Source organism: Eublepharis macularius, chromosome 8 (assembly GCF_028583425.1).
Source record: "Eublepharis macularius isolate TG4126 chromosome 8, MPM_Emac_v1.0, whole genome shotgun sequence".
Lineage (NCBI taxonomy): Eukaryota > Metazoa > Chordata > Lepidosauria > Squamata > Eublepharidae > Eublepharis > Eublepharis macularius.
Window position 1 is genome coordinate 49331478 of NC_072797.1, and position 21074 is coordinate 49352551.

At 38.5% G+C, this 21074-nt stretch overlaps 1 protein-coding gene across 4 annotated transcripts in view; it reads right to left on the reverse strand.

Moving 5' to 3' along the window:
- Positions 1-498: 498 nt before the first annotated feature.
- TMEM161B (transmembrane protein 161B) overlaps positions 499-21074 on the reverse strand; it is a 36926-nt gene continuing 16350 nt past the window's right edge. For 2 of the 4 annotated variants that reach the window (XM_054986433.1, XM_054986434.1), the window contains exons 5-12: positions 20887-21043; positions 16149-16300; positions 15017-15077; positions 13601-13741; positions 12043-12156; positions 10903-11077; positions 9714-9810; positions 499-8561 (exon numbers count right to left, since the gene is read on the reverse strand). In XM_054986433.1, the coding sequence (XP_054842408.1) occupies positions 8284-8561; positions 9714-9810; positions 10903-11077; positions 12043-12156; positions 13601-13741; positions 15017-15077; positions 16149-16300; positions 20887-21043 (1175 nt within the window). In that variant the 3' untranslated portion in view covers positions 499-8283. Of the gene's footprint in view, positions 8724-9713; positions 9811-10902; positions 11078-12042; positions 12157-13600; positions 13742-15016; positions 15078-16148; positions 16301-19534; positions 20417-20886; positions 21044-21074 lie in introns of those variants that run through there. The other 2 variants (XM_054986436.1, XM_054986435.1) reach the window with 2 other exon arrangements.

The window sequence follows — 21074 nt, forward strand, 5'->3', positions numbered from 1 at the left end:
AGTCAGTAGAATTGCCTTGTCTCTATGCGGTTCATACTTTTGTCAGAAGTATGCTACGCAGTGAGACGTAGGTGATGAGGGTGTAATAAATGAGGAGACTTCTACATACTCAATGCCATTCCTAAGCAATTATACCCTTCTAAGCCCACTGAGTCCAATAGAATTAGACAGGTATAATTCTAAGGACGGCACTGTAAGGGTATTAAGCCCGTATGTTACATAAACTTTGACTCAGAAGAATCTCATTCTTAAAGCCAACCTTTTAACTCACAGGCATGGTCTGAATCTGCAGTTTTATAAAAAGCCACCCCACTTTCATGATTCAAAATAGTGGTTGCAGAAGAAGTATATAGACAAGCCAACCAACCTACCTTCTTGAGCTCCCGTTGAATCCTCCCCATCATACACTCCTGCCTTGTCAATATTTCTAGCAGCAGTCCTTTAAATCATCCAAAATTTCCTAAGTCTCAAAATGTCAGGCACAAATTTATTCTGAGCAAACTTGCAAAAATAATTTTTATTGTTTTGTGCAAATGATTTGAATTTTCTTGGCAGGCAATTAAGATTTTCATAATGCAATTGAAATATCTAAAGGGCCTTTCGAAACCAGTCAGGTCAAATTGGATACATTTATAACATACTGGTCAACTTTATGATGTCTACAAGTACACACACAAATCAACCACAACACATTTATTGATCTTTGGTTTGAATAAAATTGCCTTATTTCTGACCCAGGCAACCAAATTAGAACACAAAACTGTCACAATCCTGTGTTAGGTGAGCTAACAAACAGACAAGTTAAATTGACAAGTTACAGAGCACATAAAGTTACAAACACTACGCACTTCCTATTGCCTGGCAAATTCTAACACCATTGCTATGGCTTCCAGCCATGTGAAGCTTTGTAGCAGCCAACTTGTTGATGCAATTATTACTACACACAGCAGAAATTACCATTCTAGTAACCCATTTTAAGTAAAGACTGAAGAATCTAGCTTCTTCCAGAACACAGAAAAATTATATTAAAAAGCAGATCTTGAGTCACTGTATTTCTAAGTTGGCATCAATACACTGAATGGGATATTATAATTTCTATAGCACTTGCCAAGCACTGAGCAGTTTACAAGCCTTGTTACAACTACCTCTTATCCTTTCCCACCATTATTACTAAAGTGCTGCCTGACATGCAAAAATATAAAGTAGATTAATATATTGCTATATTTTTGTGCTGGCGAATAAAAGCAATAAGCAATATGGTTCTTTTACACATGGTGTAAAAATTTGTAGGTTATAGAAAAGGGTCTCTCACACTGCAGCCTCTTTGCAAATTCCTATTTGCTTGTTATTCATTTGGATGTATAGCCTACCCTTTCTCAAGGACTCAAAAGACCTATTTGTCATTTGTTTTGCACACTGTGTTACTATACAAAATTGTGTCAGGCAATGAGTTAAAAGCAGAACATGCTCAGATTACAGAATACAGAAGAGTTACATGTTCCCTTGAAGAACTACATCTTTCCCATGTTTGAAAAGAACACTAGCAAAAAAGTCTCAAGAGATAGTACTTGAAGCTTGCTTCTAGTACCTGCATTGAGGATTTAAGGCCGCGGTTAAAGCAGGTGACCAGCTTGTTTAAGTTTTTTCTAGCATACATGTTCATAGCCCACGATATTGTTTAAACTTGTGAATTAAAAGCCAACTGATGCTCTCGTTTGAGATAAAACTTATATTTGCACTGGGAAACTCATGCCCAGTTTCACAAGAAAGTGACTCTGCTGCCAAAGTGTGTGTAGGAAGCTGTTGGCACTCACCTGCCTGAAAGCATCACAAATGAAAGGACACCTGGCACAGCAAATGCCTGTTTGCCTTGGATATTCTTTTCCCCTTTCAAGTAACAGGGATCAATCTATCTGCAGGAACAGTCACGACAGCCATTTAAATTCAAACTTAGAAGAGACTATTCTATGTGGTGAGCTATGCAAATGTAGGAACTTGTCACTGGATCTCACTGTACAACTGCTGGAAGGAGGTTTTGCACCAAAAAGTTTTTACATCTAACGGTGAGGTAAAGAAAACTATAATGGGGCTTATTGATTCAAGAGAATAAGCAAAGCATTTTAGGTTAATAAGCATTTATTGAGGGGAGTATTTGAAGCCAAATGTAGCTGCACATTTTAAAAGGAGCATTTGAATAAGCACAGCTGTCTTGGAATCAATCAATGCAAGCATTTTCCAAATGCAGAGCAGCTATTTGTTTCGTGCACCCCTCCTACTAGTTTTGATGGGATTGCCAGACCCATGCAAATTCACTACGTGGGGCCAGTTCATGTAACCAACATAAGCCTCATTCAAGAGCACACAGGAATACTGGAGGTGGCATCTGGTTAACAACTTATACATGGACAGAGCCAACCACGCAACGTGAACTGGCATGTTGAGTGGGAAACTGTACTCATGGCTGCTGCATTACTTTGTTTACTTGCTGGCCTGTTTTGCTCTAATGAAATATTCTCAATTATTGTATTAAAATTTAAAAAAATAAAAATCAATTTTGAACCAGCCTTATCTTGGCATATTAATGCATGAAAAAAATGTAGGAAGTGTCAAAATGGATTTCACATTTTGTTATTGGATGATTTTGTCCCTCATACACGTGCCATTCACTCAAAAGGGAGATCCTTTGGAGCCAAGCTCCGAAGGGGAGGGGGCGGGGAGGAAGACCCTGCTTTGGATCCAACTCCATGAAACCATTCAATTAAAGTTGTGCTTGCAGATATATTGAATGATTATAAATACAAACCAACATTCTCATAAATGACCACAAAATTATTTTCATGCATGAGGGTCAGAGGATCTTTTATGAGGCAGTTTTGTGTAGTGGTTAAGAGTGCAGGACTCTAATCTGGAGAACCAGGTTTGATTCCCCACACCTCTGCTTGAAGCCAGTTGGGTGACCTTGCCCATCAAGAGCATGTGGTTGCACCGGCGGAGTCAGAGAAACAACACTCTTGAAAGCTACCTTTAGCTTTATCTGCATTTGTACAGTTAAACTGAGATTACACAAATTAAAAAACCTACTTTAAAAGCTGATTACTAAAAGTGTTCTGATTTTCAGTCCTCAGGATTTACCACTTTAAAATATCATAAAGTTGTCAAGGATGTTCAATGCTTTAAAGGTGTATCTTCTGTAGGATTTGATTTGACAAAAATTGCAAATAGAGCAATTTTAAAGACATCAGTTTCTAGTTATGAAAACACTCAATTTAGGTTTGCAAGTTCAGTTATTTCCAAAGTCAAATGTTGTATGATGAAATTTGAGATTAATTCTGTAGATTAATCTTTTTCTCCTTGGCAGAGTTCCTTGTCTTTAGTAACTGAGCAACAAGCCACAATTCAGCAAATGAGGCTTTTCACAGAACAGATGAACAGCTGTGAATTTTTTTTCTCACAGGCACTAACAATTTGCTCACTTTTCATATCATAATGCACAGTCATAAGTTAACAGACATTAGATATAATTAAATAAAGGCTATGCATCCAAAAACACACTGGGTGAGATCCCAGTAGCTTTAAGATTCCAAACTATTCAACATGTTACTTTTCTAGCATTCTGCTTATATGGACTCATATATGCAAGTTGTAGCCCCTTCTTGACAATATTTTTTTTTAGCAGTACAGATTTTATATAGCAAGGGAAAAAGCAGGGAAGAGCCCTGGATATGTTCCAGTCAACATGTGGAAATCCTATGCAAGCAGGTTTTCCCATTCATTTCAATGGAAATGGAGGTAGATACATTACATCAACACATGCAGTTCCCCTACCACTGAAAGTGAATGAAGGGGAAAAAAACTTTGGAGCAGGAGAGCTTCAAGGTGAAGAAATAGCTGAACTCTGTTTCCGCAAATATTCATAATTGCAGGAAAAGCTGTTTCTCCTTGTCAAATCAGAACCACAGCTGATTGGACAATACTGTTTCATGAAAGAACAGTCATTGCTGGAAAGAACTCAAAGAAGTCTGAATACCAAGATGAAATTTGAGATAAACTGAAGTCCAGATATAGTTAAAGCTACTTGCAATTAATCCACCAGCTATTAGGTTTTGATTTTAGATTGGGCTTCAGACTAATTGTATTCATTCCAAGCTTTCCTTGAAGAAACAATGTGATCACTGTCACTCAATATATCGCTGTCCTTTGTATAGTTAAAAGGATAATTGCAAGGCCAAATGCATTTCTCTTCACACACAACACACAAGGAGTAAGTCTGTCCAGAAATGCTGAAACTAACCAGGCACAATAGAAATATTTCGTTTATGAATTAAACGCTTTGGATAACTTATTACTAAAAAAATCTGTTCAGTTATGTGGCTGTGACTTACAGCAAGAGTTGCAGAATAACTAAGGTAGGAACCACAATCTTTAAAGTCATTTTTTCTAGCATACAGCAGCAGGAGAGGGAATTCCACCAAACACCATTTACATAGTGCAGTTTTCCAGTATGGTCAGCTAAGCCAGTAACCATTTCAGACCAGGAGCTATTTTTTTCCTATAAAAGGACACAATTCTGATATTTGGCTGTATCTTAAATCCTTTGCTCCTTTTCCACCATACCCTCTTCTCTTAGAACCTAATTTTATTTTTTTTAAAAATAGCGGTGATACCATGCACATGAGCTATTTTAGAGTAGAACATCCAGTTGCATATGATCCATCAGTTGACAGCCAAAGCTTTCAACTACTTCCTGGATCAAAAAATGCAGCTTTTTTGATGTCTACTGTCAGAAAATTGGGTTGGCCTAGATATATCTTTGATGTGATTCAATAAGCTACTTAGGATGTTCCTGAATGTGCTGTATGTGAAAACATATGTAGGAGGGCAAGGGTGATATACTAAAAAAAAAAAAAAGGGAGGGGAGGGCCTTAGATCATAGGAAGTCCTATGAATCAGAAGGAATTCCTGCTGAATCAGATGAAATGTCCATTTAGACAAGAAACCTGATTCTCACCAGCTGACCAGATGCTAATGTGAAGCCAACAATCAAACTATGAAGGTGACAGCACTCATTTATAGTAGAAGCAATTGATGAAGTTATCTTCCATTAGTTTCTCTAGTCCCCTTTGAAATCCATCCAAACTGGCATGAAGCTCATCTAGTAACGCACCATGAGAAATATATTGTCCTGAATCTTCTGCCTAATTTCACAGAGTTATCTTCCTGAATCTAGTATTATGAGAAAGGAAGAAAATTCTCTATTCATTCTTTCTACCACACATAATTGTTTCAATGGCCTTTCCTCAAAGAAAGGTGCTCCAGCATTTTGGTTGTATTTCTCTGCACCTTCTCCAGCTTTTAACATTACTTTTTAAATGGGTTAACCAGAACTGTATGCAGTATTCCAAATGCAACTGCACTATAAAAAAAAATAGCAATATTATTATCAACTCCTTCCCCGATAAGACCTAGCTTTGAATTCTCCTTGTCACTCCAGCCTCTCAAATACAGTGTTACAACTAGGATTTGGGAGACCCAGGCTCAAATTGCCACTCTCCCATAGGTGACCTTCAGACAGACATCCTCAGCTTAACCTACCTCATAGGGTTATTCTGAGATAAAGCGTAGGTAAGAACTTTGCCATAAGTTGCTTTGGGTCACGCCTCCACCCAGGGAGAAAAGTAGGTTATAAACATCTAAAATTTCACTGAGCTATCCACTGGAATCCCAAAGCGAGTTTTGACCATTGTTGTGCATAAGCAAAGCATGAATTTTTCTGTCCATCATTCTAGTCACTTACACGGTACTTCCTTTTCTTCTTACACTGAAGCTGATTTTGCTATACTTTTCCCATTCATGTAACTTGGATAGATATTTTTGGAGGTCTCTGATAGGGTTGCGTGTTTGGATATTTCCAGTCCAAATATATATTCCAAAATACTTTATTAGTATTTTTCTGATATATGCAGGTATCAAGATTGACATCAAGATATTTTCGGAATACTGGTAATCAGGTTCTGAAAAATTCCAGAAACATTTAGGAATATTCAGGACTGGCATTTGAGGGCACCAAGACCTTTTTTTCTTCCATTCTACAGGTTTGGTGGGGCTTGCAACAATGTCCCTTGCTTAATATGGTTTGGCTTGGTTTCACTGATTTAATATTGGTTATGCTGGGCTTGATGGATCTGTTTGCATTTAGAGGTTTTTGGCAAGTGGTATGCCTATTCGATTCTTTGTCCTGGACAAAACAGTTCTTTTCCCCATAGGAAACAATGGAGACAAGTTGGAAACCATTCTTCAGGAGCCTGTAGAATTAGACCCCTTGATCCAATTTGCATGGTAGATGTTCAGTGGACAGGCAGAACTACTTTCCCTGTAATTTTGATTTCATTTGAAAAACAGTCCCTGATGATAAATAATGGACTTGAAAACTGAAAAATTCCAAAAAAAACAAAATTCGAATTCCAAAACTGTATTAGAAACCTGAATGATACCAGTACAGAAAGCTTTCCTGAAATTCAAATTCAAAAATTTCTGATTCTTTAAAAGTGCATATCCCCAGTCTATGCAGTCTGTTTGAGTCTTTGCCATCCTGGATAATCTGATGATCTTGTTAGCCAGGGCTCCAGATCATTTATGAACTAAAAGAGCACCAGTTCCTACACATCTCCTTTAAGAACTCTCCAATAGGAAGAATGTACTGAAAAAACAACAAGTATAGAAGATGGGCCCAATGCAGGACTCTGAGCTGTCTGCATGCGGCGCAGCCTGGGTTGCCACTGCTCTGGCAGTCCATACTGCTGCTACAAGATGTACTGTAGCAAAGAAGTGGCTACCACAAAACAAGTTTTACCACCAGCATTCCAATACCCAGTAGTGTCCTTTATAATGGGACTCCAAGAACAGGGCAGGACAGATGGCCCACTGGAATAGGTAATGCTTTCAGTAAAAGCCACTCTGCACCATGGCAGCCTACTTAACATTTAAGATACTAAAGTATCTTTGCAAAAGCACCAAGACAGATAGCCCTTATTAATTTTTCTAACTCTTCATTCAAAGCCTGCCCATCCTGCTGCTATGCAGCATACATTCAGGGGCTTCATATGGAAATGTCAACTTTCTTCAAGCCCCTTATATTACATGATGATATATACATGTACAGTAAAGTCAGTTTTAAAAGATTTTGATCCATACCAATAAATTGATCCAAGTCATTGTGGTGAAAGGGAAATGGAATTTGATACTGGTACAATAGAACACAAATGAATTTTGTGGATAAATATTAGCACCGATACCGAATGTCCAAAAGATTTATATGGCCATTTATTATCTTTAAAAAGTGTGTTAAGACTGAAACAACAGATTTTATAATATTACTCTTACAATATGAAAATTCTTCTCTTAGACTTCCAGACACATTACATTATGGGTGTAATGCTTCAGGAAAAGGAAGCTGCAGAATATTGCATACTATAATGCATGAATGTGCAGGAGTGAGGAGTAGATGAGTAAGTTATCGCACAATTTCCAGAACTTACTACTTTGCAATACCCTAACAGGTAAAGGGGTTTATTTCAAGTATGTGTGCACTTCAACAGAGGGAAAAAATTCTTAAAATCTACAGTAACTATGCACCCCTGAACATTCATCCATATCAAGTGACACAATATTGCACTTGGATACCCTTAACTGTAACATGTAAATAAGTCCTTTGGCATGAATACCTGCTGAGTCCATGCACTTTAATTTACAATAATTTCTATCCCACGCAGCTTTCTTTACTGTAATATACAGTATTTCTTTTGTCCTGTTGGATTCATTTGCTCTTAAGAAGAACAGTCAGTCACATTTTTCACCCCCAACAGGATGATTTTCCCCACTCCTTTGTATGGCTCAGTCACACAAGTTCATTTTCTAAGCCGTTGCCATTATTACCAGCCTAGTACCTTAACACCACTACGATCAGCCAATCAGTGACTGAATACACAAGTGTTTTCAGGGCAACACGGAGCTAATGAAAACAAAAGTTCTTGAACATATTTCAAAGCAACCCACCAACACCAACCACATTAATAATTCAGCAGTTACCTACCAATTAAGGTAACCAGTTATAAAACTCCCTTGTGATTTCCAACAACATTTGCCTGAGAATTCCAAGCAAGTTTTTCAAGAAAAAAAACTGATATGTTTTCGTCTTTGCTGTATTATTTCTTCCCATTTTCTTCTGCCTCTTTCGAAGCACACAGACTTCCTAGCTTTAAATGTCTGTCTTAAATCTTCATCAGGTCATGCTGCTGTCAAGTACTGATGATAGAACAGCCCAAAAAGGCTTGTGGAAAAAAGACAGGCAGCAATCCACCAAGTAAGAAAGGACAAGAGCCCTCGGAACAAGAGTGGAGTGAAAATGTTCTTCAGGCTACCCAGTGCCATTGTCAGCTCTAGCACAGTTAGTTTCATCTTTCCATCATCAGATGAAGGTTCAGAGTTTACTGATTTGCTCAGTGGGCTGTTCTCTGCTAGACAATCTGAAGCAGAATCCGGATAAATGCCCCAGGAATAATTTCCTACAGAAACAAAAATAAAGACGTTAATATTTAGTCTCTTTCATTAATCGTTTTTACTTACATGCTAGTAAGCTGAGCATTCATAATCCAGGTAGTGAAATATAGTTTCCAGAACAGGAAAACTGGTAGCCATCTTTTATCCTGCGGTTCACAGTATAGCTTCTGAAATTACAGTCACAGAATCCATGAACAACTTATACTAAAAGCATAAAAAGAAGAACTTGTACATTTCCCATTCGGCAGGATATGCAAGCTCCATTGATACATCTTGCGTTCTCTTGTTAATCATTGTAAGGTATAATGTTCAGCTTAGAGAAAAAAATTAAAATGAAAGGCACGATGCACTGGTTCAGAAAGAAAGCACGCACATGTATGTTTTGGGGGCAAGGGGAGATGCAGAAGTAAAAAAATGAAAGGATTTCTTCAATGTAATTTCCTCTGCCTCCATTTGACAAGCAATGCTCAATGTCCTAATCCCATTTCCCCCCGTTTTGCTGCCAACAAAAAGTTATCTTTATTTTCTGCTAACTGCATTATGCTGAAGAGCAATGAATAAACTTCGAGATGTAAGGGATAATTAGTACATGCATAGGGACAACAGTATTTGTAGGGCAAATACACCATCCAATTACTCATTAAAAAAGAAGCATATTTTGGACCTCATGCACAAAAAGTAAAAATATATGTGAACTCTTCACATTTATCAGAATCTCAATTTTTTGTAAGCCCACTGCAGCATCTATTGTTTGGTTGCTTATATGCAGGCACGAGCAAGAACTGCCTGATTTACTAGTTGTGTTATGTAAGCTCATATTGCTAGCCAGCTATGCTGGCATTTGGAACAGAGAAGAAAATAGCTAGACAGAAAGACACTAGACAGGAACAAGTAATGGATCCAAAGTTTGCCATCTCTTTCCAGAATACAGAAAAGAAATTAATTTTTTCATACAATTTTTATGGTTTTAAACTGTGTTGTACTTTGTATTGTATTATTAATGTTATACTGTATTTTATTGTTATTGTAGTCTAACAAAGTTGTTACCCACCTTGAGCCTGTTCATGAGGAGGGTGGGTTATAAATCTATAAATTAAATGTTTAGAGCAGTCTTTTACATTAGTGGGCAGCTTCCTTCAAGATAGGATATTTCTTACCTAAAGTTTTCAACAGCAGAGTCATGTGAAGCAGCATAACCAAAGGGGCCACATATTGGAGTGCGATGACACAAAGGTAATAGAACACTCTGGCCACCTAAACATAACAAAAATATCACAGTCAACAATGAAGCACAGTTGATGATAAAACAAAGTATCTAAGAATACCACATCCTACACAAAATATCAGCCATTGTAAAAGGCACTGAGCCTGTTTCACTCTCAAGTTTTCTTAATTCCCAAAGGTAAACTTGTGGCACACATGTGTACATATACTTCCCTGAATCAAGTAGATTACTTCCTGGAAAGCAAGTGAATGACAAATGACATTTATCTACCCTCCTGCTGCCATAATGCTAAATTATGTTTTCTGGCAGGAGAACCACAGAGCCACTGCTTGCAGTCTTTTCTCTGTCTCTGGGTCTTTTAGCTAAGCCAGCTAAAGCAGTGCTTCCCACTTGCCATGCCATAGCCGTCTCTACCTTTAAGCAGTGCCAGGTAACTGCTGTGATAAGTGTGGCAGCAGTAGCTAATGCATATGCTCTCACCAAAAATTGCAACTATAGATTGTTCAACCACTAACACATAAGCGCACTGTGTGGTCATTCCCTGAAACCACATTGGTAAACACCAGCTTAGTTGTTTTAGGAACAAATCCAAACAGAGAATTAGGGCTGATCTGAAAGAGGGGTTTTTTGTAGTTGAAAACTGTGAGAAATGTCCTAATCCTTGGTCGTTTTTTTCAGAAGGGGGTTATGAATAGATCAAAGTGTTCCCCACTTTAGAGAAGAGCTGTAAGCAAAAGCTTGGCTGCCTATGTGGTATCTTGACATCACATTCATTAGACAATCTCCACAACTCACTTGCAGAGGGGAGCAGTAACAAAGGGAAATAAGTGTCCCAAACAATAAAAGGGATGGTGGTGGTTGGGAACAATTCAGAACGACCAGAAGCCTCTGTGTCCTAAAAACATCCTCCTAAACACATTTAGTACAATTGTATAACTTACTGTTTCCCATTTAGACTGTAATTTTACCTGTTATCTGGTGGCTCCCCATTTTGGAACACAGACTAAGGGAAAATTGTACTGTATTTCAACTCTTCAGTAACTGTTACCAAAAGATACTTTTAAAGGTAACATTTTCGATTTTAAAATCTGAATGCTATGCTATTGCTTTGAAATACTTACCATTTTCTGCAGTTCAACTGTACTTATTCTGCCAACTTCCTTTTTCATTTGATCCACACATTTCTGTGCTAAATTAAGATAGGCTTGGAGATGATTACGCATCATGGCTAACCGCAATGCACACAAGACAATTATAATCCACAGCCTTAGAGTATCAAATGTAGCTTCGGACATTCTGCAAATTAAAACAGGAAGACAAGGGTTTTCTAAATGTTATTCGCACTATAACTAGTCAACTATTTTAAGTTGGCTGGAAGTACTGAGGAGGATTACATCCTTCAGGCCAGAGACTGCACAACCTGACAAGCAAGTTCAGATCTTATGATTTAACTCTTTGTCCAAGGGGCCCACTCTCTGGCTTATAGCTATAAAATTATATATAAAGTTTAGGAAGGGACAATAAAGCTTCACGGTGGCACCCTAGCCTCTTTGTCAAGTGCCTTCACAATACAGATCACATTAAAGGATGAGCATCATCTTTTTGTACAGGATACCTAATGGCTGATACAATATAATGAGCCTTCAATGGATGTCAGTTACACAGGAGTCTAATTTGCATGCCCTTTTCATGAACAAATAGAAATTATAGGCTGCGAAAACCAACTAGGGGCAACCCCCTAACTACTGAAAGTCCTATGTCTACCAGTCTGTTACAAAAAAAAAAAATGAGGAACTTTACATTATACTTTCTCATGATCATCTAAGTCTGTTTGCAGCCTCTCTCCTCTTAAAACACACACACACACACACACAAAATACATTTGTTGAACTATGTTCAGACTTCTGTACCTCCCCAAAGTTTAGAAGACCAAGTAGTAAATTGGCAGATTACATCTGTGCCTTTCTATCTTCCAGGACATCAGATAACATCCATAAAGTAATATATAATACCTAAAAATCCCACCATCCTTGTACAAGTTACTACTGACAGAAGACCTACTGCAAAAATGAGATTATGACCAGCTTCCATAAATGAGGCAGCACTCCTTGTCCCTAAAAGGTGAGCAGGGCTCCAACTGTCCAAAATTGTGAGTATGAGCATGGCTGGCTTGTATCCCTACCAGCACAGCTATTAAGATTCCCCACCCCCAACAGACACAAGACAACTTCACACAACAGGTTTTTCCAAAAGCATCTTACAAAGGCACAGTTTCTTTTCCTAGCGGTGGAGTCATTATATAATCCTTCGTAATAGGTTTAACCCACAATAAGACCATAAGCAGGGGTGACAGGAAATTTATGTGCAGCAGAGTTCTGAAAGTTGAAAATGAAAGAAAAAATATTACTTACAGAAAGCGTATTAGCCAAGTTTCTAGCTATATACTGAAAATAAAGTAGACAGGCACAAACTACTTTGTAACTATTCTGATTCATTAAGGAAATGCATTTTAAAAATTTAACTGCATTGCAGCAGTTTCTTAAACTGTCTTCAAGAAACCCTTGCCTTGGGGTTTCTATGAAGCCTGAGGGAAAAAGAGGTTCCTGTGTATGAACTTCCAAATACCACATCTTAAAAGTGCCACCACTCGCTCAGTCTTTCAAAGCTCAGTAAGCCTCTACAACATCCTTTTTGTGCTGGTTCATATCCTAGGAAAACCTAGGAAATCTAAACCATTAATTTAGATAATCTAATAAGGAACATCTTTCCTGTAAGAGGAGTTTGAAATCCATGTTGCAAGGGTGCTTTTGTGAGCTATGAGAAGCAAGGCATTAAAAAGTAAAGTATGCAAACTACAAGCTAGGTTGTTGGATCCAATGGATCCACTGCTGCAGCACTTTCTTCTGGTGAAAAAAAACCTGCTGACACAAGAGGCTCTTAACACTGGTGAAAAAGCACCATAGTTATCAGAATATATATGCAGGACCCAGTACAAGGCACCTATTGATCCAAAGTTTAGTTCACTAAAATAACATGCAAGTTGATGAAAAGTCTGATCCATATCAATAAACCCACAATAAGACCATAAGATCAAAAGTCTGATCCATATCAAATCAAAACACAACTTTACACCAAATATTTCACAAAAGATTTGTGTGATTAGGCCATGAAGGAAAGAAGCCTTTGAAAGGGGTTCTGAATGACATTTTTCATAGATGTTTAATGTAACTGCGCATTTATAAAGTCTCCCTGATTTGAAATAGTTGAGGCAACAATGGTAAAAAAGGAACAGCTGACCAAGAACAGTAAAGACAACCAGAATGGCAGTATCAGACCAAGCAATAGCAGCAGGGTTGCTTGCCAGTGCAGGCAGCCATGATCTACTTGCTCTCCTGCAATCTTGAAAATTATTCATGGAACCTAGTGGCTATCTGTACTCATATGCCACCTTCTATTTGGGGCACCACCAATGAAGGTCAGCCACTAGACATTTACTGTGACAGGTGTCTCAATGTTATACTCAATCACGTTCACTCCTGTTCATCCTTTTCACCATTACAAGCCCAGATACTATTTTATTCTCCTTGTGCCTTTCAGTTTCTCTACCCTTTCCTCCCAACCAAAGTTTCCTTCTTTTAAAATGCTTTTTACAGCAATTTTTAATTATAGCTTTACTATACTTTCATTGTGTAACATTTTACATAAAGTGCCCTGAGACAGTTATTAGCAGTTTGTCCAAGAAAGGAAGCAATTCCATATAACAAGACTCTTACTGGAAGATCAGGAAGTGATTGACTTAATCTATATAGTGCAGCTTACTGAGTGATTTTTTTTGGCGCTAAACTCAAGGCATCCAGATGCATCTGAGCCAGTCGCAATCCAGGGAACGTCAAAAAAGCACCAATAAGAGAACAAAGGACAGCCAGGAAGAACTTGAATGTTAGTTTAGAAACAGGCCCCCTAAAAATAAACAGAAAACATAGTTTTCCTGAACTGTTGTGCACATTTCCCTTCAGCAGTTGAGGAATAAGCCTATTACTGAATTGTACTTGAAAAATCAGAAACATTAAACCAACCTACTCATACAGATGCATCATAAACAAAAACAACTTTGTAGGGGTTAAACACAAAAGATATGGCATGAAGAATTATTTCATTAAATTACAAGATTAACCAAAATTAGTGGTAGTTAATGTAAAATAAAGATTACTAGTAAAGCAAAGTACAGGAACCACACATTTTGGCTGGACTTGATAGTCAACCACTGCTTCTAGTCACTCTACTTTCTTGCTTCCTGTTCCACAGAGGCAACGTCGAGTTGTCCCATTTGAACTCACAGTCCAGCAAGGGGGTTTCACATGGCCGTAACAGTGAACATGAACAAGAACGTGTGGTGGGGAAAATACTGCAGAACCTTTTGCAGCATCAGTGCCATGGGTGTAGCTCAGCCCAGAATGGAGACAGAGCTATTGTGAAAGATACCCCCCCCCCTTCCCTGTGTTGCTAATTAAATCTGTAGTCACACCACTGGTTACCTAGTAACTATATTTACGGACCAGCAAAAAAAACATTCCACCATAAAATGTAAGTTCCATTGAATCATCTAGTGGGACAATAAGATTCAGGAGGTGTAGCTTTCTGCATCTTAATTGCTGAACAACTGGGAAACCTCTGTGAAGGAGATACAGGAGCCCAGTCGTTACATCTGGTGATTTCCCCCTCTATACAAAGAAATATGGAACACGGTTCCAAACTAGGAATCTATATTTAGAAAAAAGTCTTTGGCTAGTAAAACATCTTCACAATTGCCATCAATTCAAGATAGTAGTGGCTGGGAGTACTTCAGGAAGTACCTATACAGCAATCCAAGATCCCAGCTCAATGCCATCATGCATGCATACTGATGTCTCTACTTTCAGCATAAAGAGAAGTTTCCCATCCCCCATAGCACTTCAAAAAGCCATATCCAGCAGTTTCAGAAGCTACTTTGTAGCAAGAACTATTGTAGTGAAAATACTGATATCTTCAGGGCATTAAAAGGCAGGGTATAAATATTTTAAATAAATAAAAATAAAAGAACCCTGCTGTGTTTGTAGATCTTGGTACATTTACTTTTAGATTAGGGACCCAAAGACGTTAAAAGAACTTAAATACATAGTGGAGAACACTGATGTTTAAAATACCTCCTACTATGTCGCGCACATTTTTGTCTAGGAACTGGTAGGTTGTACTTACCGGGATTCTAATCCTTGTTTTTCAAAAAATTGCACAGCACTTTCTGAAAAGTTTGAGAAGCCTGAAGGTGGAAAAATTTAGCACAAGGTAAAAGTGGATTTTCAAAATGCTAAAAACCGTAACATTTTCAAGTGCCTGACTCTTTCCATTTGCTAATGAAAATGCCACAATATAATTATTAACAAGTTCAAGTCTGACAATATTCCTTTGTAAGCATGAAGAAGCCATGTTAGTTCTTAAAGGATGTAATACATATCCACCAGAAGTGCAATGACAAAATCCTCACTAATCTTAATAGTTCTGGAACACAGCCAGAGAATCATGAATAGAGATTGGCACGATCCAAAAAAATTAACGATCCCGCTGATCGTGGATTGGCGCCAGCGACGATCCCTAATTAACGATCCACATTGATCATCTCCCGTTTCCGATCCGTGGACCGTGGAGGCAAAAGTGGAGGGGCGCCCTGCTGTTCCCAGCGATACAGGAACGGTGGCTGATGCCGGCGGCATCTGTGTTTGTGTTTGGCTGTCAGAGCTGCCTATCAGGGTTTGCAAGGATGAGATTGGAGTTCTGTAGCCCATGGCTACAGAACACCCCCTTCCCCCTCCCTCGGGTGTCTTCTCCCAGCTGGTGACTGCTTTGCTGCTCTGTGGTTGGAAGGAAGCCCTGCTGATCAAGGAAAGCTGGGCTTCCATTCGGGTTTCCAGGGCAACAGGAGGGCAAACACAGCTCAGGCATTCCCCAGGCTCCGTTGCCAGGGGAATAGATTGCTGGCGCCTGAGTGTCTGGCTTCCCGATCTGAGCACGATCGGCCCGATCCAGCCCCCCCCCCCCGATCGCTGCATCGTTGGCCAGAGACGAGCACGATCCCAATCACGTGACCGCCATTATCGTGGGTTTTTTTTTTATCGTAATGCGGATCGTGCCCATCTCTAATCATGAATCTGTACTTCACTAAACTGCAGTGACTGGAAAAGTGTGCGGAAACTAAAGCAAGTTAAAAGCTGAAAACAGACTCAAGTTAGTAATAGTAATAGACAATAATAGAAGAAGTGTCAAAATGAAGCTATTCCTCATACATAAACTGTTAATTGGGATACTACTCAAGAAAATTGTTTTAGAGTGTTACCTGATTCAAGTCCAAATTCTAAATAGTTTTCTGTGACTATCAGAATTGCCATTGCTTTAACAAAGAAAAAGAAGCCGAAAGTTACACAGAGTGATCTTTCTCCTGCATCTTCTGCTCTGAAGTAGTGTGTGGTCAATGAGAACAATATTTTGCTACATGAGAAGAGTCAAGAAAAACACATTTTGCAGAGTCCAAAGAATGAACCTCAGATATTTTGGCACAGTAGAAAATCCATGTTCAGATAGTCAAGTATTTCACTTAAGAAGTCACAAGTGGAAAAAATGGTTTAAATAATATAGTATATTAAATACTAAGTAAACTAAAAGCATTGGCCTGGATTCAAAGAACTACACAATTACTTGTAAGTACTGAAGGAGACCTTGGACTCATGTTCCAGACGCAGTGTTCATTTTTCCTCCCTCCTAGAGTGACACGTGACATACTCTTAAAAGCAGCTGCAACTTTTAAACAACAGCATGTAATTCTCAGTATCAAAAAATTTCATGAGCTAAAAGTAGCTGTTCGGATTTCAGCTATTAGTTGGAAGTCAGTTTAATTTAAAAAGAAGATACCAGTAGGTGAAACGTGGATTGATCATCATCACAGATGTGTTTTTTCTTTCATTTTTAAGAAGGCAGTTAAGTCTTTTGTATCCAATGCAAGCAATTCAGTAAGAATAAATAAAACTACATTTCCACAGCTTCCATTTGTAATCAATTTCACTTGTTTAAGGAAAGCTAGAAATTACTTTTGACGTTCCGTTAGCTAATTGAGGTTTTCAATATTTCTTATCAGAAGCTAAAGAATATAACAGCTTCATTTGCAAAGATTGAAAACAAAAGTCATCTGAGGCCTCAATCACAGACTATTTTTTTGTCTTATTAATGACATCAGCATAAATTTCCAAGAGACTTTAATGGAGACCTCTAGCTTTATTTTTTAATCAACACACTACTACTGAATACTATCTATTACTACAGATACAATACTATTAGAGAGTATTAAAACAAATTCATAATTCCAACAAGTACATCTAAGAATTGGACCAGATTCACTATGCTGTCAATTCAGAAAGTCTGGATTCAAATGTAGTTCCTCCTGTCCACTAAACTCTTCATAGACCAAACTGTGAAATGCCTCATCTGGGACTTTTACTGGGATGCTGACACATACCTTTGGCTTAACTCTGGACCAACTTAGCCTTTTCCTACTTGGCAAAGTGTTATTGAACATTTTTATCACTGGCAGTGTTTGTGGAAGCTAGGATTGGCTAGGACCAAGTGGAACAGGTACTGGGGGCTGTAGAAGGGAGGGAAGTCCCACACTGTGAACAAAAACCCCTTCTATCTAGAGAACTTTCTGGTGGATCCAGTTTAAAGCAGGTGAAGGAACTGAAGAGTCGATTTGTCAATTTATAGGGGTAATGTGTGTGGGGGGCGGGGGGAGAGGAGGTAGCAGCACATGCAGCTGCTGCTATCACATTTGGAGCCCAGCCCTTCCCTCTTAACAGTAACATGATGGCATCCTGGAGGGCCATTCTTCATTTTCTCTTCCCATCTTTGTTGCAGATTTTGAAGAGAGAAGAAAAATAGAACATTTAAGACTTGCAAAAGAGGACATGAGTTAGTAAAGTGTGTATTTCAGTGCTAGCCATTGTTCCATTACTTCAAAAGTGGCAAATTCATTGTTTCAAGCGTATGAATATCCAAAGCTTCAACAAAGTACAAAGTAATACTTGAGGACAATCGAGACAGCAATCAGCAATTTTGAGTTTTCCCCCATCTGCTAGCCTAGATTCTGCAGTAAGGTTTTACTGGGTCTCCTCTGAAATAAGCAGAGGCTGGCACATGCGGAGATCTTCTTACAAAGGAGAGGAAAAGAGCTATATATAGAGATTGCTGCTAGTAGCTCTCTACCAGAATGGCTGTCTGTGCACAAGGGCTCCTTTTAGTATATGCCATTCATAACTGACTTTTGCTGCATGCTGTGCTGTACTTGCAGCTCTAGACAAAAACCCTAATTTTACTGCAGCCCAATTATTTAATGCACATTTATATTTAGATCCTTATGAAATGTTTTAAAATGCTACTTTGATGTTCTGTTCTAGCATGTTATGATTTGGCAGCTTGTAACATTCCCAATGTAAATTATTAATAAGGAAACTATGGGGCTAAGGTTTCAAAACATATAAGACATTGAACTTATAAGAGCTTTATAATCTATCATGTCATGACTTGTTTTAACAATAAGAATGTTCAAACCAAGCATCAGCACCTTACAAAAAACTCTGGGGTGATTTTGATGTGCAAGACTATAAATATATTTTATTCAACTTATGTCAACAACCAAGTGCTTGCCTGTTATCATAAGGAGCATTTATCAGTCTCTGAGCAGCAATGACTATCACAAAAGCTAGCTTAAAAAAAACATTCAAAAAAGAGGATATTTCCTCACTCTTATTATGAATCACTACAATAACGAAAAGGGAAAATCAAGGATCTTTCTCTATGGCATAAAAAATTACGGGACAATTATACTATGGCTGCCATTACATATAATATCTCACTTATAGACCCCCAGGTGACATCAAGAGACTTTATACCTAGCTGGTATCCAATCTTAGAATACTTAACGAAACAACAAGAAATCCCCAAAAGACTTAAAGATCCAGATCCGTGGTAAATTGGAAGTATATAATTCCTCTGTATCTCCACTACTATTTATACACATCCACTCCCACATCCTCAGATACAATAGCACATAACAGGATGAATATTCAATACAGTAAGATATAATAATTGCTAAATGATTGTATATGAATTGTAAATATGTCATTTATGACTGTATAAAAGTATAAAACATATTGAATGTCATAAACTGTTTATAGATACCTATTCTTGTAAAAGTTATTCGTATTGTTGATGATTCCCCCCCACCAGTTACCCATTTTGCCTTCATACTGTCTATGAAGGTTTTCTGATTCCATCCCACCCCACACACCCCTCCCTCAAAATTCCAAGGGTTTCCACTGGGAGGAGAAAGCCCTGCTCAAGAATCTCTAGCCAATACTATAGACCAAGATAAACTATGTCTACTATGTAAGGCTTTTGATAAGATTCCATATAACATCCTTGTCGACAAGTTGGTAAAATGTGGTTTGGATCCTATTACTATTCGGTGGATCTGTAACTGGTTGACAAATCGCACTCAAAGAGTGCTAGTTAATGGTTCCTTATCCTCTTGGAGAAGAGTGACAAGTGGAGTTCCTCAGGGATCAGTCCTGGGACGTGTCCTGTTCAACATTTATATAAATGATTTGGATGAAGTAATAAAGGGAATGCTTATTAAATGTGGAGATGATACGGTCAAAGACAGAGTAAGGATACAGGATGATCTTGACAGGCTGGAAAACTGGGCTAAAACAAATAAAATGAATTTCAACAGAGATAAATGCAAAGTTCTGCATTTAGGAAGGAAAAATCAAAAACATAATTATAGGATGGGGAGACTTGTCTTGGCAGTAGTATGTGCAAAAAGGATCTAGGGGTCTTAGTAGACCATACACTGAACATGAGTCGACAGTGTGATGTGGTAGCTAAAAAGGTAAATGCGGTTTTGGGCTTTATTGACAGAAGCATAGTGTCCAGATCACAAGTATTGATGGTATCGCTCTATTTTGCTCTGGTTACACCTCACCTAGAGTATTGTATTCAGTTTTAGGCACAACAATTTAAGAAGGATATAGACAAGCTGGAACGAGTCCAGAGGAGGGCAACAAAGATGGTGAGGGGTCTGGTTGAAGGAGCTCAGAATGTTTAGCCTGGAAAGGAGACAACTGAGAGGTGATATGATAACCATCTTCAAGTATTTGAAGGGCTGCAATATAGAGGATGGCGCAGAATTGTTTTCCATTGCCCCAGAAGCTCGGACTAGAACCTATGGCTTAAAATTAAATCAAAAGAGCTTTCAGCTAAACATTAGGAAGAACTTTCTGACAGACTGGTCCCTCAGTGGAGGTGGAGGGCTCTCCTTCTTTGGAGGTTTTTAAGCAGAGGCTAGATGGTCATATGACAGCAATGCTGATTATGTGAGCCTGGGCAGATCATGAGGGGGAGGGCAGAAGGGGTTGCATCAGTTCTTGGTTTTCGTGGCCCTTCTTACATGGCCAGGGTGGTGCCAATTGCCACCTTGGGGTCGGGTGGCGGTTTTCCACAGGCTAATTTGGCTAGGGATCCTGGAGGTGTTTCACCATCTTCTGGGCATGGAGCAGGGGTCACTGGGGCAGTCAGGGGGGGGGGATTTGTGAATTTCCTGCATTGTGCAGGGGGTTGGACTAGATGACCCTAGAGGTCCCTTCCAACTCTATTATTCTATGATTCTATGACCAAGTCTTGGTTTGGCAAACAGTACTCCACAACTCACTTCTCAAGTGCCTGCAGTACACAAACAGCAGAAATGGGCAGATAACATTAGCACACTTTGGTTTTATTCTTGGATCTGCCAAGCATAGACAGTGTTACTCTGCAGCATGTGAATTTTTTAAAGATATTACCTATGCTTCTAGAAAAGGACTCTTCTGTTTAGAATAATATATTACATTTTAATAAATAAAGGATGTTTTAGATGAACCTTCCTATAATACTTCGTAATCTCAATTTTAAAAAATTGCCTCCTGTGAATTTCATGAAATATTAGATTTTGCATATTGTTTAGCAGAATAGTCAACCAAAAAGGATACATTGCAAACGCCAGAACAAGCAGACACCAGACAATGCTAATATTCATTTCTTGTGAGGGCTTCATCCAACTGTAGTAGGCTTCAGTTACCAAATACACCACTGTAGCTGCAACTGTGAAGTCCACCAACCATTGATATTCAGGAAAATAATGCAATGCTGAAAGGTATAAGGGTCATCAAGTAACAAA